This window comes from Capricornis sumatraensis, chromosome 16 (assembly GCF_032405125.1).
Source record: "Capricornis sumatraensis isolate serow.1 chromosome 16, serow.2, whole genome shotgun sequence".
In the NCBI taxonomy this organism is placed as follows: domain Eukaryota; kingdom Metazoa; phylum Chordata; class Mammalia; order Artiodactyla; family Bovidae; genus Capricornis; species Capricornis sumatraensis.
Genome location: NC_091084.1, coordinates 30,365,212 through 30,386,248, shown reverse-complemented (window position 1 = coordinate 30,386,248; position 21,037 = coordinate 30,365,212). Strand labels below are relative to the sequence as shown.

The following is a 21,037-nucleotide window of genomic DNA, read 5'->3' as shown; positions in this document are numbered from 1 at the left end:
ATGGAATTGCTACCAAGTGAGCAGAGATGGGGGCCAGACTCCAGACCTGGTAATCTGTGTGCTTGAAGAAGCCAGAACAGACTTGGTAGTCTCTGAAGTCAAAGACAAAGATGATTACAAAGCCAGATGTGAGCTATTTGGGCCATGGCAGTGGAATCCAGAAGGTCATGGAGGAAGGGTCGGAACAGCAGGAGGTGGGTCTGCTCCTGGTGGTCTTCCTGGAGGTGGTGAGCTTGGAGCTACTTTTCAGAGATAAGCAGAAATGTGGTTACTGGAAGGAGACTGTCTGCCACTGGAGAGAAACAGCCTCTGTTCTGTTCAAGCCCAGACGCAAGTTCTTAGAAAAGTCAAGAATGCATTTCTCTCCAGGGTGTTCGCTGCGGGAGAGGTGGGTCAAACGGGCTTGCCCTTGTCACCAGCTGTAGAAACAAGAGGGTGTCCCCAGCTCCCGCCTGCTCAGGGAACAGGAAGGCCTGGGTGACCTTGACTCTGAGTACATTGCCCCTTGGCGGCTCCCAGGACCTGTGTGCCCCACAGCTCAGGCCATCTTGATGCCAACTGTTAAGGAATGGACCCTCCAGGGTCCACCTCCTCCCAGCCCTGCCTTATAAGACCCCAGTCACCCTGGCACCCACAGCCACAGCAGGAGCTAGTGTTCCCTGGGGTTTGGGACCTCTGGCAGCACAGCTGTGGCCTGAGAGCCACCACGTTCCCTGCCAGGCGACCCTGCATGCCACACGGCTGAGGACGGACCTGAGCCAGGAACCGGACTTTCTAGGGGCTCCTGGCTTCTCTCCAACTGCGAGCCACCTCCAGGACTGGTGGGCAGCCTGGAGTCCAAGGCTGTGCCCGCTGCCATGCAGCCCCCAGGTCCAGGGCTGGTGGATCTGGAGGATCCTATCCCAGGGAGGCTGGCAATGAGGGCCTTTGCCTCAGTGCTGGAGACAAGGCTCAGGCGATGTCCCAGCCTCTCAACTCTTCATCCACCAGCCCAACCATGACCACCCCAGATGGCTGCCCGAGGCTGAGGAGTCGGGGTCGAAGGAGGCCTGCTAGGGAAGACAGGGGAGGCTGAGGCACACCAGCTGAGAACATTGTGCCTTTGGACGGGCTAGTGCTGAAGGTGGGGTCTGGGAGTTGGGACCGCTTCTCCATGTCTTCCAAAGAGCTCCTTGATTTCTGGGTCTTGGGGAAAACAGCACAGTGTGCCCCTCTTTGGCTCGAGCCTGGAACAACAGATAAGAGAAGAGGGGTTGGAGGGGTCTTTGCATTGTAGTCTTTAGATGAAAGAATTGTGTTCCCACCTCAGTTGCCCCCATACCCCAGAAGAGACTGGAAGAACAAGAAAAGGGGCCAGACACCAGCAAGGAACAGCCATGTTGTGCGGGGTGTCAGGGGAGGAAGGGAAGTTTTGGGGTGCTGGGTGGGTGGTTGGCTGGCAGAGATCATGCTGAAGGTCATGGGCAGAAATGTGCCCCAAGAGCCCACTTTGAAGATCACCCTGCTGGGGACAGCCTGGGGAAGAGATTAACTTTGAGTGTCCTTGTCTCCTGGAGGCCTGCCTAGGGTGAGGGTGGTGAAGGTGGCACCTATTAGGACCCTTTTGGCCAGGCCTTCTCCTACATCACCTCTATTCCTGCGACAGCCCTGCAAGGTAGGTGCTATCAGCCCATTTTACAGATGGGAGAAGGATGCACAGGATTTAAGTGTGGGTGCTTGTGCCTGCAGGGACCCCTGACCTGCCTGAAGAGACATATAGGGGGAGAGGCTCCCCTGGGCTTCTCTCTGGGGGATGGTGGGCCATGGTCCAGGTCGAAGGAGCCAACACCTCCCTGGAAGAATGTAGGGTGTCTCAGTGTCAGCTAGGCTGATGAGCTCAGTCAGGACAAGGAAGGGCTGGGTGTGAGTGAGGGGAGAGGGCCAGGACCCCCTTAACTTAAAACATCTGGCTTCCCCTGAATGAACACTTTCATGAAAATTTCTGCAGGGCTCCAAGTGACGTGCTGGAGGGGAGTTGAGGGGCAGGGACGGGGAGCTCCCCAGGAAGGACTCTAGGGGAGCTGCCAACAGGGGACTGGGGGGAGCTGGCCACCCACTCTCTCTCTGTGGGGACAAACTAGTTCTTGCTACCTATTAGAGAGCAGGTGAGTCATGAGAAGAGGTTGCATTAGGCACACTGTGAGTGAGCCTGTGCCACTGGCAGAATTGTTTCACCTCTGGAAACCATTCATTCATTTAACAAAACCGGGGGTCCACCCAGAGCCAGGCCCTGTTCTGGCACTGGGGATCTAGGAACAAGCACAGCAAACAAAAAACCCCTGCTGTCCTGGAATTTCGTTTCAGTTGAGAGAGAAGTGAGAAGCAACTTAAGGAAATTATAGAATTTATCCGCTGTAATAAGTGCTACAAAAATATAATAAGGCTAAGAAGGGATCTGAAATATTACAGAGTAGGTGTATAGATTATAGGCTAGGATGCAAGGAAGGGACATTGCCTGAGCAAGTTCAGCCAAGGAGTTTTCTGGAAGGAGTGTCTTCAGGAAGAGAGAACAGCAGGTGCAAAGGTCCTGAGGCAGGAGTGTGTCTGGAGGGTCAGAGGATCACCAAGGAGACCAGTATGGCTGGAATAGAGAGAAGGGGCAGGGCAGTCATTAGAGACAAGGTCGGAGGGGTCCCTGGGGCCAGGTGCAGAAGGGCTTCTAGGATGCAAGATTGGTTTTGGCCTTTACTTAAGGCTCCTCCGATGGCTCAGCGGTAGAGAATCACCCGCAATGCGGGAGACACGGAGGACATGGGTTCAGCCTCTGGGTCGGGAAGATCCCCTGGAGGAGGAGATGGTAACCCGCTCCAGTACTCTTGCCTGGAAAACCCCATGGACAGAGGAGCCGGGCAGGCTACAGTCCAGGGGGCCGCAAAGAGTCGGGCACGACTGAGTAACTGAGCACGCACGAATGCACAGTCCTCAGGGGGTGTGAGCAGGAGAGGGAACCCTCGGTAAAGTGAGGGAGTTGGGGGGATGACCTGGGAAGCTCCTAGTTAATCAGTGACACGGGGCTCAGGGTCTCCATTTGGGATGGAGATGCCTTTCTTCACAGCCTTCGTGTCTGGGAGAGTGTGTGTGTGTGTGTGAGAGAGAGAGTGTGTGTTGGGGGTGGGGGAGGTGGGGAGTGGTCCTGGCTGACGTCTCTACTTTCTTTCAGGGCCACTGATAAGTCTGCACCAGGCAACCTCTAAAGGCCTATCTGGTCCTGAGATTCAGGAGTTTCTGCAGGTTCCCAGCCTGGGGGATGTCTGCGCTGTGGCTCTGGGCTGTGAGCTTGCAGGTTTCCACTGGCAGCATGTGACCGGGGGCAGGGGGTCGGGGGGTGGGGCGGGGGCAGCATCTGGTGAGCAGCTAGGCCCCTGGGCAGCCTTCTGGGTGGTAGGGAAAAGAGGAAGGAGCCCAGAAGCAGGGCTGCCTGCTGGGGCGGGTATGGCTCCCCAGGACTAGATCTCATACCAGCCAGACAACTTCCCCTAGGTCTGCCTGTCTCTGTTTCTGGAGTGTTTTCCAGCCCGGGTGGCTCTCTGGGGGTACATCAGTCATCCCCTTGGGGCAGGAAGTGTTGCTAAGGAGGGGCAGAGTGGTGGGTGCCATCTGACCAGAGCCCAGGCCAGACCTGCACATCGCAGACCCTGCTGTTCAGTCTGTGTCGGGGCGACCCATGAGGGACTGAGGAGGAGCCCGTAGGAGCCCGTGGTCCCCAGTGAGCCTCACAGACTGCTTGCTGCAGGCTCCCTCCAGGCCCTGACAGGGGCCCCAGTGGCCAGAGAACAGGCCTCGCTGAGCCGGGGTGAGTGAGGGGACACTGCTTGCCCTCCGGTTCCGAGTGGCTCCTGGCTCCAGCTGGGAGACGGGCCCTCCCACTAAAAGTGCTGTCTTCTAGCCGCCCCCACCCTGCGGCACCAACAGGCATCCCTCTGGGGCCTCGTGAAGCTGCTGGTGTCTCCAGACAGACAGGCAGGTCTGACCTCACAGCCTGAGCTCAGACCCTGTGGTCCAAGCAAGGGGTCCCAGCCGAGGAAGCCCAGGTTCCTCACCCGCTCCTCCTTGCAGCCCCAGCTGCTCCCCATCTCCACCCGGCTCCTGGGAGACACGGGAGGCGGCTGACGGCACCCTGGGCCCAGCGCCATGGCCAGCAAGCACTCCCTCCCACCCGGGGCAGCCTCCAAGGGGCTGCCCACCGTCCTGTCCAGTCTCAGGGGACTCTGGGCTCCAGAACAGGCCCTTGAGGACGCATACGTCAGGGCCAAGGCCAGCTGAGCTGGAGGAAGAAGGTGTCACTGGGGAAAGGTTTGGGGGGACCCCTGTGTGCCCTGAGTGTCTCTCTCAGATGCCCCTAGCCCAGGGACAGGGGAAGATCGGGGACTCTGATTCCACGGGCTGAGGCCCTGGCCAGGGACTTCCTGGCTCCTGGTGACCTTTGCAGACGCCCCGGGCTACACGGAGGCATCTCACCCCAGTGTGGGGGCTGCGGTTTGTTTGTGGACACTCACAGCTGCCCCCCTTTCTCAGGTGCTCTTGGAGGTCAGAGAATCTGCCCCCTTCTCACGTGGGGCCCAGCCCAGCCTGGCCCGGCAGGCAGGCACGAGGTGAGGGCTCTGTTGCCAGCCCCTCCTCCCTGCCTTTGTCTCTTCCTGCCCGTGGGCTCAGCTGGGCTGTGGAGAGAGGGAGGCCGGCTCTTCGCATTCAGGCCCTGGGTCACTAGCACCTCACGACTCTCATCCTCTGAAGACACAGCCAGCAGCTCCTGCTATGGACAGGTGGTACCTGGGTGAGTGCCCTGAACCCCATCCCCGCCCCCACCCCCCCCCACCGTCCTGGATTCTGACACAAGTGTCTATCCCGTCACTTTCAAGAGCACCCCCAGCTCCCCAGGAGTATAGGGAAAGCAGCAATGGGGAGAGGCAAGTTTTCTAAACGAGGGCACCTCCTTCTGGGGGCCTCGGTGTGCTGTGATCTCTGCTCCCAGCATCTCTGAGCTGTCAAGAGCTGCGAAGGCAACTTGTCCCACAGCCCTCATTCTCTGACAGTCATCTGTCTGTCCAGCTGTAGGAACTCTGAAGCCAGACTGCTAGGTTCAGAGGTTGGTTCTCTCACTTTCCACCCACCTGACCTCTGGGAAGTTATTGAACTTCTCTGTGCCTTCATCTACAAAATGGGGATGATAATAATGCCTTCCCTCCCTCATCAAGTTGCTGTGATGATTAAATGAGTTGGTTTTTATAAAGTCTTTAGGACAGTGTCATGCACACACAGTTAAAAATGTAACTATTGTAGATGTAGCTATTGATTTGCTGTTGTAGCTATTGATTTGCTCCCTATTTCTCTTTTATCTCCTGCCCATCTATCTACCTATTATCTAGCATAACCATTGATCTATGTAGCTATGTATGTAGCTATCTATGTGTCTATGAACTTTCCACCTATTTTTATACTCCAGAAAGAATGCACGGTAGCTTGCAAAGATAGACAACACGTAGTAAGGGAGCAAGATAGTATATGATAAGGGGGCATCAGTGTCTGTGTGGAGAGCCCCAGGAGTTTGGGGAGCACAGTCATGGGGGTCTGGCTTTCTAGCCCTGGATTTGTCCCTGACTGGGTGTTTCAGGCAAGTCGCCCAGTCTCCCTGGGCTGTCCACTGGGGATCATGGCACTGCCCGGGCCAGCTCCAGGGGTCCTTGCGGGGGCAATGCCCAGCTCATTTTCTTCACCCGTGGAATGGGGCAAATGTGGAATCAGCAGGACAGTGCGTGCAAGAGCCTGACACATGCTCAGCGCCTGCCAAATGTCAGCTCGGTTGTGTTTTCATGAATTTCCATCACTTGGCCTTGGAAGCTGAGGAGATGAATGGGTGTCTCAGCTTCTGGTCTGCAGGCCGTGACAGTCTGTCTTTCCATCTCACCCCCATGTTCATTTTGCTGGAAAGTGGGTGGCTTTCTTGGTGTGACAGTGTATAACAGTTAACAATAATGACACTTACTGTGTACCAGGCCCCCCACCATGCCCTTCACTGCATTATCTCACTTTCTCCTCACAATAACCCATTTTATAGATGAGGAAACTGAGGCATATAGAGATTAAATAACTTGACTGGGGCTATATGCTTAGCAAGTGGAGGAGCCAGGAAGTGAACTCAAACCTTGATCCCCTGTCACTGCTCCAAGAGGATTAATAGATGGAGTCCTTTTGAAGGACTAACCTGCCCTTGGTGGACAATGACCTCTAACCTGGCCTTTTAGCTACAGTTGAGCATCAGCCTCTTCTGGAAGCCAATCTGATTGATTAGAACTCAGCCAGGAATATGAGCATCCATGGAGGACCTAGCACCGGGGTCCCCAACGTGAATGGGGCTGCAGTAGAGGGAGAAGGAGTCCCTGCCTCCCAAAGCAAGGGCCTGGCTGTCAGTTTTCACCTTGCCTCTCATCAGCTGTGTGCCCTTGAACCAGGGCCATAGCCTCTCTGTGCCTCAGATGCCTCATATATAAAATGGGGAAATGACACAAAGTACCAGGGAATAACAGTTAGAAACATGCTTTTCAAGTCATAAAAGCAAGGCGTTCTCTCCATGGTCTGGCTGGGCCCCTTCCCAGAGGAGCCTGTGGTGTAACGTGAGGACTGGCATGGAAGCTGGGCTTCATGGCTGGAGAAAGACGTGCCAGAGGCTGCGGGGCAGAGGGCTTAGTGAGGGATGACTGGAGCCCTTCTGACCGAGGTGTGAGCTGTTAGATGTGGCCTGGATGGAGGAAAAAGGTACAAAGGAAAGGGTGTTCCCGGGCATGAAAGCCTGGAAGCGCGCACAGTGCACCGGGGCGCGGGGCGGGGGCTCGAGTGGGTTGAGGGGCCAGGCACCCTGGGACCACCTCAAGAAAGCCCCGAACACCAGGCGCCAGCCGCACCAGCAGCCTGTACAGTGGTGGGAGACGTGGGCGGCTGCTAGGGTCGAGGGCCTCCGTGGGACCCCCGACCTTGTCCCCCGCAAGCTGTAGTACACGCTGAATGCATTTCGAAACCCCCGCTTCCCTACTGTCACAGCCCCAGCTGTGACTTCTCCACCTGGCGGGTGGACTCCCTGGCTCTTCTCTCTGGAAATTTCCGTTGGGAGGGTTTGGAAAGGCGGCCAGCTCCTCCCTGCCCCCGCTGCCCTTGCACCTCCTCACGCCTCAGCGGGAGCCCACTGTCCACACCCGGGCTCTTCTTGTGGCCAGGGTAAATATTACCTGGCACTGTTAATGTTTAATGCCCCCACCCCATCTCTGGCCACCCCACAGCCGGGCAGTCTCCCCGAAGCAGAGGCCACGGGAGGAGGGCAGCGGGCACGGGCCTGGTCTGTGGGGGAAATGGCAGAGTTGACAGATGACGGTGAGTGCATGTGTGTGCCTGTGTGTGTGCATGTGTGTATGTGAAGCAGGAGGTGCTTGGACCATCTTTGGAGGGTGAACAGGACCCCCTCTTCCGTCTCCGGGCATCCCTGCCTTCCAGAGCACCCAGCACCCCTCTCTCATACCGTGCGTGCCAGCCAGCCTCCTCTCTAAGAAAATCTGCTTTTAAAAGAGGATCCCACCTTAACGCCAAAGCAATCTAGCTTGAATGGTGGAAACATGGGTGCCAAGTAGGAGGTGCTGGGGCGTGGGGGCTGGTGAGCATGCATCTTCTGGACTAAACCGAGAGCAGGAGGTGGATGGGGGTGAGGCGGGGCAGCAGTGGGCCCCCCAGTCAGCCTTCTCAGCCTGGCTTTAGGGCGAGAGCCCCCAGGTTCAGGACACATGCCTAGAAGGCACCCTGTGAACAAGGGCAATCGGGTCTGGAATCTCGTGGGCCCGCTGTGGACTGTGGTGGTCTTTGAGCCAGATCTAGAAAAGCTGAGGTCTTTGGGTGGGGTGGGCTCTCCCAGTGGCTCAAGACGAGGTGGTCAGGGAGGAGGCAGTTTCCTGGAGCAGCAAGGGGAGTGGTTAGTCCCATCATGGCTCTGACACTAAGGCCCGTGTGACCTTGAACAAGACTTGAACTGAAACTGGGAGACAACCTCAGAGGCCTTCTGCATGGGGACAGGTGCCTGGGGCCCCCTCAGGCCCTTCAGTGGACCCCTCCTAACCCAAACTCTCCTGGCCCAGGGCATGAGCTGGGCTCACCGGACCCCACCGCCCAGGGCCCAGTCCAGCACAGCCTGGGAGGTGAGGCCTGGCACGTTCCTTTGACCTTGGGCACTGCTTCCCTAGTGCCAAGAAGGGGCTCAAGCAGGGCAGAGAAGAGGGGCCACCACCAGACATGGCAGAAAAGCTCTGGCCGGGTGCCCTCCAGCTGCCCTCCAGCTGCCCTCCAGCAAGTGCGCTCAGCTAACAGGGTGGAAGGGCAGAGCCATGACCTCTGCTGGGGGCTGCAGACTGCCTGGGACCACCCGTCTTGAAATATCTCCTTCCTCCTGACCATGTGACAGGCAGCACAGCAAAGGGGTGAAGCACCTCGACTGTTAACAACCAATGGCCTGGGGTCATTCCCAGCTCTGCCCTTCTCTAGCTGTGTGCCTCTGAGTGAGTTGCCTAACCCCCCTGTGCCTCCATTGTCTCATGGATGATACTGGAATACTATTAATGACTCACAGGATTGTTACAGCGGTTAAATGAGCTACTGCTTCGTTAGCCTCAGTCTGCCGCATGCCAATATACTGTTTCTGAAATAAATTTGCTTTCCCCTAAGGATAGCAATGTAGGATAGAAGGATCTAGAAACAGGGGTCCAAGACTCATTTCTGCCTCCAACTTTTACCGGAACTTTAGAGAAGCCTTCAGACTGGGCCTTGGTTTCCTCCTGTTCGGTGAACATTAAGGTTCTGTTTATTTATTCATTGGTTCACTTCACAAATATTCGCCAAGTATTGGTTGCCCCAAAAGTTTGCTCGGATTTTTCTGTAAGATGTTATGGAAAAACCCAATACCTTGTGGCTGGTTAGTCATATGGAGAGAGGTTGCTGCTGAGGCTTATGGAAGATGCTTCTGTAGCCTCCCAGAAGTGCCAGCCCCACCCCACCCCCAGGCACCGTGGGTCCCTACTTTGGAGGCTCAGTGGTGGGTCCCAAGCCGACCGTCAGGAGCCACCGAGGGCAGACGGTGTCACCCGCAGTGGCATAACCAGCCCCTGCTCCTGGGATGTCCCTCCAGCAGCTTCCCCTGGCCCCCCTGAACCTCCGGGGGTGCTGGGACTGCAAGCACGGGAGTCCCCGTGTTTCTGTGGCTCACACCACCCCCCACTGGCTCTCTTCTCAGGTGGCAGCCCCAAGGAGAACGAGGACCCATTCTACTACGGTGAGTCTGGCGGGCCCCTCCTCCCACCCTTGCTGAGTGACGACCCGCCCCCGACCACGCATCCACAGTCCCTGGCCTCTCCCAGCCCTGGGTCATGTGCCCCATCTTCCCAAGTTATTACTGTGGGGCTGGGGGAAGGGTCTGGGTCACCCACCCCCCTCCCCGCCCTGTCCTTCCCCAGACTACGAGACCGTCCGCAATGGGGGCCTGATCTTCGCCGCCCTGGCCTTCATCGTGGGGCTCGTCATCATCCTCAGTAAGTGGGGCCGTCCTGTATAAGGGGGTGCTGAGGTGGGCACATCTCCTCAAAGCCGCTGAGCACATTGGCTTCCCGGGTGGGGAGGGGAGAGCCTCTCATCCCCTTCCCGGGCGCCCTCGCCTCTCCCACGGAGGATCTGAGAACGGACAGACACCCTGATGCAGAGGGGGCTGTTGGTCCGCAGACCACCCAGGAGATGCCCTTTTCCTCGAGTGCGCCCTCTAGTGGACCCGAGGGGTGCCGCTGAGATGGGGAACGGGGTCCTGCTGGCCCCGGGAGGCTTCAGTGCCCTTGGGGCAGGGGAAGGGAGGGAACCAGCCTCCACTGGACGCTCCCTCCCCCAGAACTGAGCGCTTTCTTGGCCCATTTAATCCTCTCGGCAAACTGAGGGATGGCCGCCACTGTCGCCACTTTTCAAATGAAAAAACCAGACCCGCAGTGGTAGGTGCAGCAGCCCGCCTGAGGTGCCGCAACTAGATCGGAAACAGAGTGGGTTCCAAAGCACCTCACCCCCACCCCGGCCTGCTGCAGGAAGGCAAGCACCCCTGGCAGCCCGAGGCCTTAGGCTCCCTGCTGGATTACCGTGGATCCCTTATTCCCCGGGCCTTAGTTTGTTCATCTGTTAAATGGGGATGATCCCTCTTGTCTCTCAAGGTTAGGGCTGGCAGTCAAAGACGCGACAGCCAAGGGAGCAGTGTAGGTGTGGGGGGTTTTAGGGGAGAGAAAGCCCCTTGCCTTACCCCGGCCCCAAAGGCACACAGCAGGGGCTTAATAAGTGCTTGTGGACTGGTGCAACCAGAAGACAAATAGAAACACGCCGGTGGAAAGAAGATGTGGAATGTAGCACATCCACTTCCAAGTCCTGGGATTCTAATGGGCGTGTTAGATGGTGCACCCCCCCCCCCCGCCCCCCCGCCAACCTGATGGCTCCAGTCTGCAGACAGGGCCAGCCTCCCCATCCCCCTGGCGGTTCCCTGAGGGCCCCGCTGTGTTGTGGCTGAGCTCACGGTGGCGGAGGCGGATGGGCGTGAGCAAGGGCCTTTGCCCTGGACTTCTTGCCGTTCTTCTCGAGCAGCGTCCACATGCCCAGTGGGGCGTGGGGTGGGGCACGCTGTGACGGCCCCGTCTCAGCACCATTCCCATCGCACTCATAGTCCGCCACGGACTTCCCTGTAGCTCAAACGGCAAAGAATCTGCCTGCAATGCAGGAGACTAGGGTTCGATCCCCGGGTCGGGAAGATCCTCTAGAGAAAGAAATGGCAACCCACTCCAGTACTCTTGCCTGGAGAATTCCACGGACAGAGAAGGCGGGCTACAGTCTGAGAGGTCGCAAAGAGTTGGACACACCTGAGTGACCAACACAGACACACACACAGTCCACCATGGAGCCGCCGCCACAATGATCTTTGTTGACTGCCCAGCTGGCTGACTTGGACTTCTGAACGCTTATGGTCCAGCCATATATAAAGAGAGACAGTCAGCTGTGGTCTCTGAGGTGGACACGGAGCAGCGCTGGCAGGAGAGGGGGAAGGAGGGGCTACGGAGCTGAGGCCTCCAGGGTAGAGAGGGCCTCCTTGGCAAACTAACCTTGTTTCTCTCTTTAAGGCAAAAGATTCCGCTGTGGGGCCAAGAAGAAGCACCGGTGAGTGCCGGCCGGGGTGACTGATGGAGGTGGGAGGGGCCGGTGGAGGGTTTGGTCTCTCAGGCTGGTGAGGAGGGTCCCCAACCTCAGGGAGCCCTGAATCCCGGCTCCCTCCACCCCACTACCGTTTCTTACCTGTCTGCTTTCCTCCATCCCAGGCAAATTCCTGAAGATGGGCTCTGAGGAGAGGTAGGTTTGCGAGGAGCGGCCGTGGCTCTGGATAATAAGGAGAAGCTAAGGACTCGGCCGGGGAAGTTTCAGGGTCTTTCATCCATCAGGCAGGTCTCTGTCACCCTCGGGTGGTTCTTTTCCTTGCTGGTTTTTAAAAATTTTTATTAGCATATAATTGCTTTACAATATGTTAGTTTCTGTACAGCCATGAGTATACATATATCCCCCCGACCTCTTGAGACTCCCTCCCACGCCCACCCCCATCCCACCCCTCTAGGTCGTCTCGGAGCACCGCGCTGAGCTCTCAGTGCTCCGCAGCAGCTTCCTGCTGTCTATCTGCTTTGCACATGGTCCTGCGTAAATGTCAACCCTACTCTCTCAGCCCGTCCCACCCGCTCCATCCCACTTGGGTCCACATATCTGTTCTCTGTTGCCACCTTTTAAAAATAATGGCAAACACACACACACACACAAACAGAAAAACAAATGCCGTAGTATGTGTGACCAAGGGAGGCTGCAGAGATGCGCCAGAGGAAGGTAAGGATGAAACGGAAGCCCCAGCCTCTGCAGCCATGCTCACAGCCCCCATCCTGCCTTTCTCTTTGCAGAGCCAGCCGTGCCCACCCTTGCACCGGGGCTGCTTGGAAGTCTTCCCTGAGCTTTAGACCTCTGTCCCAGCACTGCCAGGCCCTTGGGCTGAAGGAAGCTTCGGGCTCCACGTGACCCCCCCGGGTGGGCTTCACCTCCTTCCGCCCCGTGTTAATAATAAAGCCGGCCTCGGAGACGGCTCCTTCCCTGGCCTCCTCCCTCGCTCCTTCTCTCCTGTAACTGCCACCATCCCCTCCTCCAAGCTGGAGTCAATACAGCCTGGTCTCTGGCTTTTTGCTTATTTGCTCACATGCCCGTGCCTGTGAAAGTGCCATCATCTCCAGGCCTCTCCTCACCCCGCAAATTGCCGAGAGCCCCTGGGACAGAGGACTCAGCCTGCCTTCCGAATGCCAGGCAAAGAGAAAGCCCGACAGCCAAAGGTCACAAGCTCAAAGCCCTTGGGTTGCCCGGGGCCCTGGTGTGGCTGTAGGATCTCTCCAGTGGGAGTCAAGGCGGCCCTGCCCTGGGCTGCCCGTGTTTTAGCTGTTTGTGGGCACGTTATGTGCTCTGCCCACATTTCCCCAAGTGCACCGGCGTGCCAGGATGGGTGGGTATAGGGATCTTGGGCAGGGGCGTCCTCGGCACATGCTCTCTCCCCATCCCTCACCCCCAACTGTGGTGCCAAGCTCCAGCCATGCCCTTTCCACTCTTGGGGCCAGGGGGCCTCAAGTTTGACCTAATCTTATCCACCTCTTTCAGTGCTGGCTTGGTTAATTTCAGGGCCAGAGGCCAGAGAGTGGACAGTGAGGGTGGGGCCTCTGTAACCTTTCCCCTAGCCCCCTGTCCATACTGGTAGGCCTCCACCCTACCTCAACCCGAGATGGTGTCAGGCTGGCCCTTCCACCAGCCCCTGAATTACTGATGCCCGCAGCCCCCAGAGAGCACAGCGCACTTTCTGCCCTCTGGAAGGAGCCCGTCTCCCCTTTCCCTCCCTTCCCTCAGTGAGAGGAGAGAGGCGGCTCTGAGGCTGGACAGGATGGTGGGATCATGGCACCACCCAGTGTCCATTTCCTCATCTGAGCTTTTGAGCGTCCAAGGGAAGCGGGGGAGATTGGACTGGGAAACCAAGACAACAGCAAGTCAGCAGAGTTTGAAATGAACAAGCAGGGCACTGGAGGCAGTGTAGGCCGCACTTGGCTTGAGAATTGAGTTCTTTGTCTTAATCCACTGTCCCCAGGACCACCAGCCCTCACAGATTCACAGAAGGCTTGGCCACCGAAGGCCTGTAGGGAGCAAAATAGACAATCCTTAATTTTCAGAAAGAGAAACTGAGGTCCTGAGAAAGGCAGCGACTTGTCCAGGTGACACAGCCAGCCGGTGTCAGAGCCAGAGCGACAACCCAGGTCTCTGGGTCCATTTCAGAGTCCTTCTCATTGACCCCGTGGGTTGGGAGGAGACACTCCAGTGAGACACAGACTGGAAAACTTAGCTCTTGCAACTCAGGGCCAAGGTCTTTGTGACATCCTCCTCTGAATGTGGGCTCACGGATGACAAATAAAACCTGACAGGCCAACCCCCTAAATAGAATTCAGGATTTCCAAGACACTGGAGCTGTCCACAACAGTGGGAGAAATGAATGGGATGGGGCAGGTCCAGCCATGGGGGATTTCAGGGAGGGGGCGCTCCTGAAATTTCTTGGATGTAGCAGCAAGGCAAACAGGAAGAAGGGTATTCCAGGCCTGCGGCTCACCTGAGGAGAAGAGCTGTGGAGAGGAGTCGTGTTTCTAGAAGGTTCTGTACACAGGCCTCAAGCCTGCCAACCCAGCTGCCTTGGAGGGGGCTGGTCCTGGGTGAGTCGCTTCGGCCTCTAACCCCCGCTGTGAACCTCCATCCCCGTGAACCGTGAGGCTTCCCTGGATCCCAGGCTGTCACCCTGGAGCACCTGGGGTGCCGTGCAAACTACCCAGTGTCCCCTCCAGAATTGTCAAATATTAACCTTGGGGTGGGCCCATGCCAGCTGTTACTTAACCAGCTCCCAGGAGAGCAGCCGCTGCTGAAAGCCACGGATCCAGGTAACCTTCAATGTCCTCATGAACACTCTCCCCCTCCCTCTCCATGAACGTCACAAGGACTGGGAGCTACTGAACTTTCACTTCACTTTGGGATTTTCCACAATTCATACACAAATTAAGTCACGAATAAACACCAAGACTGGGACGGAATTGAATGAATTACTTTTAATCCCACAAGAGAGACAAAAACAGCCTTAGTCTGAGGGGATGCAATTCCGTTTGTCACCACCAGAGGGAGGATGTGTCTTACCCCAATCCTATTCAAACGGCGTTTTCAACTCAGTCTAAAGGCTGAGAGAAGAGGGAGACAGAGGATGAGGTGGCTGGATGGCATCACCGACTTGACGGTCGTGAGTTTGAGCGAACTCAGGGAGATGGTGAAGGATAGGGAAGCCTGGCAAGCTGCAGTCTATGGTGTCGCAAAGAGTCGAACACGAAGGAGCGACTGAACAAAGGGCTGGGCGTCCTTTGCCGGAAGAGGCCTCCGGGTCTACCCGGTGCCCTGGTTTCCCAGGAGCGCCCTGGGTTATTTCCATTCTGTGTGCACACCCCTCTGGTGTAATTTGCCCTGCTCTGGGGTCTTGAGCCCTCATTCCTCCTGGAAGGTAGAGACCCTCTGTGGCCTGCGCGGACTCCTCGGCTTGGGGTAGTTATGTAGCCTCTAACCACATACTTTGATTTAATCAGTATCATGAGCAGAACCTGGAGAGAGGCAAGCAAGAAAGGGGAGTCCCCAAGAGCCCACCCTGGGCATCCCCACTGGCCCCAACCTGTCCTAGGGGGTGGGTTCCCAGAGCCTATAGGGATGGGGTGGGGCTGGGGGTGCTGAGCTGAAGAGGGGTCCAGGGCAGAGGGGGCTGTTGAGGCTCCCCCCCACCCAGGCCCTCCTCCCACTCACCCCTGCTGGAGAGATTAATGGCCTCCCTGTTGATCCTCGGCTCCAGGCAGCTGAGGTCTGAACTGCAGTTCAGCAGGGCTCTGCGCGGTGGTGACTCGCTCCTTGCCAGGCGCTCATTCTTCATCATCTGCCTGACAAACCCCTGGGCGGGGGAGGGGGAGGTGGAGATCAGAGGCCAATGCCACAGACGCCTGGCCTTGTCCTGTCGTCACAGTGAGCCTCTGGCTGGGAAGATGGATCGGCCCGGGCCTTGGAGCCAGGGCCACAGCAGCCACAGGGCCTTGGGAGGGAGATCACGGAGCCAGGGTCTGTGCTGAGACAGCCAGGGAGATGGCCGAGTGACCCGCCGTAGAAGAAACCCTCAGCTTGGCCTCAGTGTTCCCTGCCCCCACTGGGGACACTCAATATCCTCTGCAGTTGAGTGGCTGAGAGCGTGGGAAGAAAGCCTATTTAGAACATGGGACCTTGGGGTCCATGACCTCAGCTTGACTCTGGGGGCCCCGGGGGTGGGGGGCGCCTAGGGAGGTCGCCATAGGAAACCAGGTAGGGGCTTTTCCCCAGGGGTGGACGGGCCTCAGGCCCGGACAGCACTGGAACCAGCTGCACCCAGGGTGGTGGCTCCCCAGGCTCTGATTCGGTAACTTGTTTAGGGGGGAGTTTCAGGCTGCCTGCTCTGACCCTACTGACCTCCCACTCTCCCGGAGGCCCCGGGGCACTCCTGGCTGCTGTTGGCCTCTGGAGCTCTTAAACTTGGTTCCTGTTACAAGAAATTCTTGCTGTTGCTTCCCCGAAGGGCTTCCTTGGTATCACCAGGAGGAATTCCCCAGGTGAGGTGGCCGAGGGGAGGTTATAGGAGGGGAAGTTTCAGGCTGGGGCAGCAGTTTGAGGCCCAGAACCTCATCGGCAGCCCAGTGCTGTCCATGCTGGGGACGCTGGTCTCCCTGCCAGCTTTGGCCTCCGCCTCCTGTGTGACCCTGAAACGCCCTCGTCTGTCTCTGGACTTGGCTTTGGAAAAAGCAAACACATGACCAAAATTGCAGGTGTTGACTTCAGAGTCAAGGGGCTCTAGGAAGGGGTAAGTGGGACCTGTAGCTGGTCCCCTTGTTACCCCCAGCCCCTAGATGAACAGTGCCCAGGGAGGCTGGGGGTACACACACACACACACACACACACACACACACACACACACACACACACTCACTCCCTCCTAGCAGTTAAAACAGAGGTGCCCAGCAAGTGATGAAGGCAGACAAAAAAGATACACTTGACAAAGCAAAGGAGAGGAGGCCAGCTCGGCCCAGAGCCAGGAGCGTGTTGCATTCTCTCGTGGTCTTTGTTTCCTGAAAGGCCTATCAATCAGTAACAGAGTCGTGCCAAACCCAGCTGCCTGGAGCCGAGTGGCCCCCGCCCTGAAGTAAATAACATTTCAGGTCTCCTGTCCATGGACCATCTGCTCCTGAAGCAGTGAGTCACATCACTGGGGAGCGGCCTCAGCCCTCAGTCGCCCGCCCTGAGCAGGATGCGATGGGTCCCGTGGGGTCTCAGAGGCTCCCAGACCCTTCCTGAACCCTGCTCCCAGGGGACCTGTTAGAGATGCTGCGTCTCTTGAGACTCTGACCAGTCCTTCATGTCTGTCTGCCTCCGTCTGCAAACCACATGAGGGTGGGCGCAGCATCTAATGGTTTACCCACCAGCCCCCTGCGCCGCACCCATCAGAGGCGTGTAGTACGCGCTCAGTAAATGCATGTTGACTGAGCTCGTGCCTGGCCGACCAGAGGAACGAATGAGTGATCACTTGTGCCTGCTGCTTCCCAGCTTCTCAGGGGGCAGGGAGAGCTGCTGGGCATTGCAGTCCAGTCAGGAGGCCGGTGGTGTGTCTGTGTGCACCCCCGGAGCCTGAACCAGGAAGGGGCTACTAGGAGCCTGTCCTAGTGACAGCCAGCATTTTGTCCCTGATGACAGTTAAGATCACAGGCTCTGGAATCAACCCGCCTGGATGTGAGCCCTGGCCTGACCAGTTGTGAACTATGGGATGGTGGCTATGTCCCCGCCCACCCCTAATCTCAGTTTCCCCCAGATGGAGAAACAACGTCTGACTTGAGGAGTTTGGGCTCCAGACTGGTCCTCGCTGACCAGCGGCTGCTTTGTTTATACTCTCGAAGATCTCCCAATGTGGACACCTGGTGCTCCTGAACTCTGCAGGCACCCCAGCCCTTGTCCTTAATGTCTGCAGTTCAGTTCAGTTCAGTCGCTCAGTCGTGTCCGACTCTTTGCGACCCCATGAATCGCAGCAGGCCAGTGCATTCTTCTAGGACACTATTCAGGCCCAGGAGGCAGAGGCCCTGAGTCCATGCTCAGCCCAACACCCGTGAGCACCATTTGGGCCACAGTGTGGACATGGCCTGACCCGTCCTGGGAGGCCCCACCACCTGGACCCTCTGCCAGCTTGACTGGGCTCACCAGCTCCCCTGAGATCAGTGGAGGGCGGTCAACAGCTGCTGTATGGGGACCAGGGAGGGTTTGTGGGAAAACTTTGTGCGTGTGTTGGGAGTGTGTGTGTGAGTGTGTATGCATGTGTGCCTGTATGTTAGAACTGGGGAGAAGCCAGACAGGCCAGGTGGTGGGTGGCCTGCGTGGACCCAAGAGGCTGTGCCCAGTATCTGGGGCATGGGGAACAGGTGGCTCCACCTTGCCAGCCACTCTCTGGACCACGACCCCTCAGCTGAGCATGAGGGCTGGGTTGGAGGTCACGTCCATCACTCCCAGTGGTTCTTAGAGGACACGCACACAGCTAGGCAGGGGGTGAGCGTGGAGCCCAGCTTCACTGTGAGGCAGGGCTTGGGGTGAGGTGCGGCCGTGTGGTGGAGAACCCGAGCCTGCCCCGTCCCTTCTTGTGGCGCTAGGGGGAGGCAGATAACCAGATTCCCCGAGCAGTGGCTGGAAATGGAGGTGTCCACAGGGAACTGGAGACTGACTACAGCCCCAAGACAGCGGGCTGTCCCCTCCAGAGCCACACAGCCGCCAGGGCCCAGGCAGAGGGAGGGGGAGGCGGCTCCTGGGCTTCACACTGCCCTGCCCTCCTCTCCATCTGATGTTTTTCCTCCTCTCAAACCACGCAGTGAAAACGATCAGAGCAGGAATTGCAGCGGAAGAGGCGCGGGGGGTGATGGAGCACAGACTTGGGTCTGGAGCCTGGCTCTGCCACTGACTAGCTGGGCAGCACGGGGCCCGCTCCTTAGTGTCTCTGACCCTCAGTTTTCTCATCTGCAAAATGGGGGTCACAATGCCCAATGCATTAAAGAGATTGAGTGAGATCTTCTGTGTAAACAAGATCGGGGACTTCACTGGTGGCTCAGTGGTAAAGAATCCACCCGTCAATGCAGGAAACATGAATTCGATCCCTGATCCGGGAAGATCCCACGTGTCACAGAGCCACTGAGCTCCTGCACCACAACTATCGAGTCTGTGCTCTAGAGCTTGGGAGGCACAAGCTACTGAAGCCCGTGGACCCTAGAGCCTGTGCTCTGCAACAAGAGAAGCAAGAGCAGTGAGAAGCCCTGGCACCACAGCTAGAGAAAGCCTACCTGCAGCAACAAAGTCCCAGGGCAGCCAAAAATAAAATAAATAAAAATTATATTAAAAAACCAAGATCGGTAAGCCATAAAGCACTACAGAAGTGCAATGTGGGTTTTAATTTCAGTGTGAAGCAATATCAATCAAGGTTTTCACTGGGTTGGGTGATTACATGCATTTCAATATAATTCAGCAAAATATGTATTGGATATTTGAATATCAAGTATGTGCCAGGCACCATGTTAGGTATTTTAATAAGCTTAAGTGGAAGTTGTTTATGAAACTGCAGAACGCAAACCCATAGACCTGCCTGCCTGGTGTTTCCTAAATGCCAGTCCTAATACCTGTGCTGAGCAGCTGGGATTCAAGCCCCTGGGAAATGTAGAATACAGATCCCTGCTTCTGCAGTCTTGGATCTCTCTCTCTCTGTCTCCATGGTCGTGTGTGTGTGTGTCTGTGTGTGTGTGTGTGTGTGTGTGTGTGGTTGATTAGTTGAATTTAGGAACCACTGATCTAGTTCAGTCTTTGCTGAGCAATGAAATCTGAGCCCCAAAGAGGGAGACACTCTCAGAGGACAGCAATCAGAGGCCAGGCCAGTCCCAGGTCCCCTCAAAGGCTTGTCCTCTGAGGAGATGCCTCAGCAGAGCGTCTAGAATAGGGAAGCAGAGGACTTGAGCTGGAGTCTCAGCTCTGCATTTAGTGACTGCTTAACCTTTAGCAGGTCACTTGCTTCTTGCAACCTCAATTTCCTCATCTGTAAAATGTGAGTATTGATACCTGTCTCACTGGTGTCTTCCAGGGAGCATGCTTTAAAGCCTGCAAAGCTCTACTTTTTAATTCTGGATAGAGCCAGACCTGACTTTTCGAAGGAGAAATCCCACAGACCGAACTGTCATCCACTTCCCTGAAGTTCAACCAGATCTAATATGGAAAAACAATCGCCTCAATGGAGCAGCAGCTGTCCCACCTCACCCTGCCCCAGTCCAAGGTTTCGGGTGCTAGTCTTTGGGTGACACCTGCTGGCCATGTCAGGTATTGCACAATCCTGTCACCAAACAACCGTGGGGAATATTGTCTTGGACACTCACTGCCACCCCACGTGATAGGTGTTATGCTCCCATTTTACAGGTGAGGAAAGTGAGTTCCTGCTAGGCACAGCGAATCTCTGATTCCAGGTCCTTTGCTCAGCTCCATCTCTTCCTTACCTCTTGCTCTTAGACTGAGCACGGTGGGCAGGAGAGCACCCTAAACCACCTCGAATAGGAACTGGGATTAGGGGCATGGCCTGAGTTGGGGGGCCAGGTCCAGGCTGGTCTAGACTGTTGTCCTAGTGGCAACAACCCCGCCAGGCAGAAGACCTGGTGTTCCCTGTCTCCAGAGAAGCTAGACTGATGGCAGGGGCTGCAGCTGCAGCGAGACCCTCTGAGGAGGCTCAGGGAGGCTGTTTGGCCAGGCTGTGAGCTGAGGGCTTTGGAACAGACCTCTGTGAGCTCAGTTGTTCTGGGCAGTGGCTGGCCTGAAGTGCAGTGCGTGTGGGCGCATGTGTGTGTATGTGTGGTCTAAGCTACTTCTCAGTCAGGACAGCATCAAGTGTAGTGATTGAGAATGAGGATTCAGCCTTATCTCTTAGAGATGCACACTGAAGGATCTGCAGATGAACTTATATAATGCATGAGACTTGCTTAAAAATATCCTTGCTGATGGGAAGTGAGGGTGGAGGGGGAATACAGATAAGACAAGATTGGCCACGAGTCACCAATTGTTTGCCCTAGAAGATGGGCGCAGGGCAGTTCATTACACTCTTCTCTCTGCTTGTGATACGTTTGAAAATGTCCATATTAAAACCTTTCTGAAAACTTGACAACAGAGATACTACCAACCTCCACGAATGGCAATAAAGAGGAAGGAGACCCTGTGGCCAGTCCTGCTCAAGGCTTGGGCCTCTGACACTTACTAGCTGTGTGAATTTCCCTATGTCTCAGTTTCGTTGTCTGTAAAATGGGGATGATCATAATGATATCAGTCTTACAGGTTGTTTGGAGGGTTAACTGAGATTATGCATCTAAAGTACTTGGCATAGTGCTGGACCATAATAGGGTTTAACGATAATAATCGTTATTAGGAGCCCATGGCTCTGGTTATAATTTGCCAAAAGAAAAAGCTACTTTGGCTGACTCAGACAAACAACTGGCCAATTCAGTTCAGGTTCTGACCAATGAGTCTTGGAAGGCTCAGCCTTAAACCACCTCGTGCCAGGTGTGTGGGTATCTCACGCACCTGTATCTCAGATGGGCAAACACACCCCACAGAGCCAGGTTCATGAAACCCCCACAGGGAATTTGAGATGTCCCAGCTCCTGGTACATCTATTTCTATCCAGCTTTTACTCTCCAGGCTCTTCCCATCACAAAGCCCACTCACATCCTGCCTTGATTTTTCCTAACCACTCCTTTCTCTCAGCTGAAGCATCTGTCTTCACGGTCTCACTGAATCTC

General features: G+C 56.3%; 1 protein-coding gene and 1 long non-coding RNA gene across 3 annotated transcripts; one reads left to right on the top strand and one right to left on the bottom strand.

Annotated features, from left to right (window-relative positions):
* Positions 1–662: 662 nt before the first annotated feature.
* LOC138092378 (uncharacterized) lies at positions 663–13,913 on the bottom strand. Of its 2 annotated transcripts, none has more exons than XR_011146004.1 (3): positions 13,751–13,913; positions 11,377–11,556; positions 663–1,226 (listed from the first exon to the last, which is right to left on the bottom strand). It is a non-coding gene; the product is annotated as an uncharacterized lncRNA (long non-coding RNA). The 2 variants fall into 2 exon arrangements; XR_011146005.1 differs by lacking the exon at positions 663–1,226 and adding an exon at positions 6,508–6,775.
* Positions 4,795–12,241, top strand: FXYD2 (FXYD domain containing ion transport regulator 2). Its single transcript, XM_068988219.1, has 6 exons — positions 4,795–4,813; positions 9,302–9,340; positions 9,522–9,596; positions 11,205–11,241; positions 11,400–11,430; positions 12,021–12,241. The coding sequence occupies exons 1-5, from the start codon at positions 4,795–4,797 to the stop codon at positions 11,422–11,424; spliced, it is 195 nt and encodes a 64-aa protein (XP_068844320.1). The 3' UTR covers positions 11,425–11,430; positions 12,021–12,241.
* Positions 13,914–21,037: the final 7,124 nt, after the last annotated feature.

Bases quoted from the DNA above. Each gene is read 5' to 3' on its own strand.
- FXYD2 (XM_068988219.1), top strand. The intron at 9,341-9,521 runs GTGAGTCTGGCG...GTCCTTCCCCAG, and splicing joins CGAGGACCCATTCTACTACG to ACTACGAGACCGTCCGCAAT. The intron at 11,242-11,399 runs GTGAGTGCCGGC...CCTCCATCCCAG, and splicing joins GGGGCCAAGAAGAAGCACCG to GCAAATTCCTGAAGATGGGC.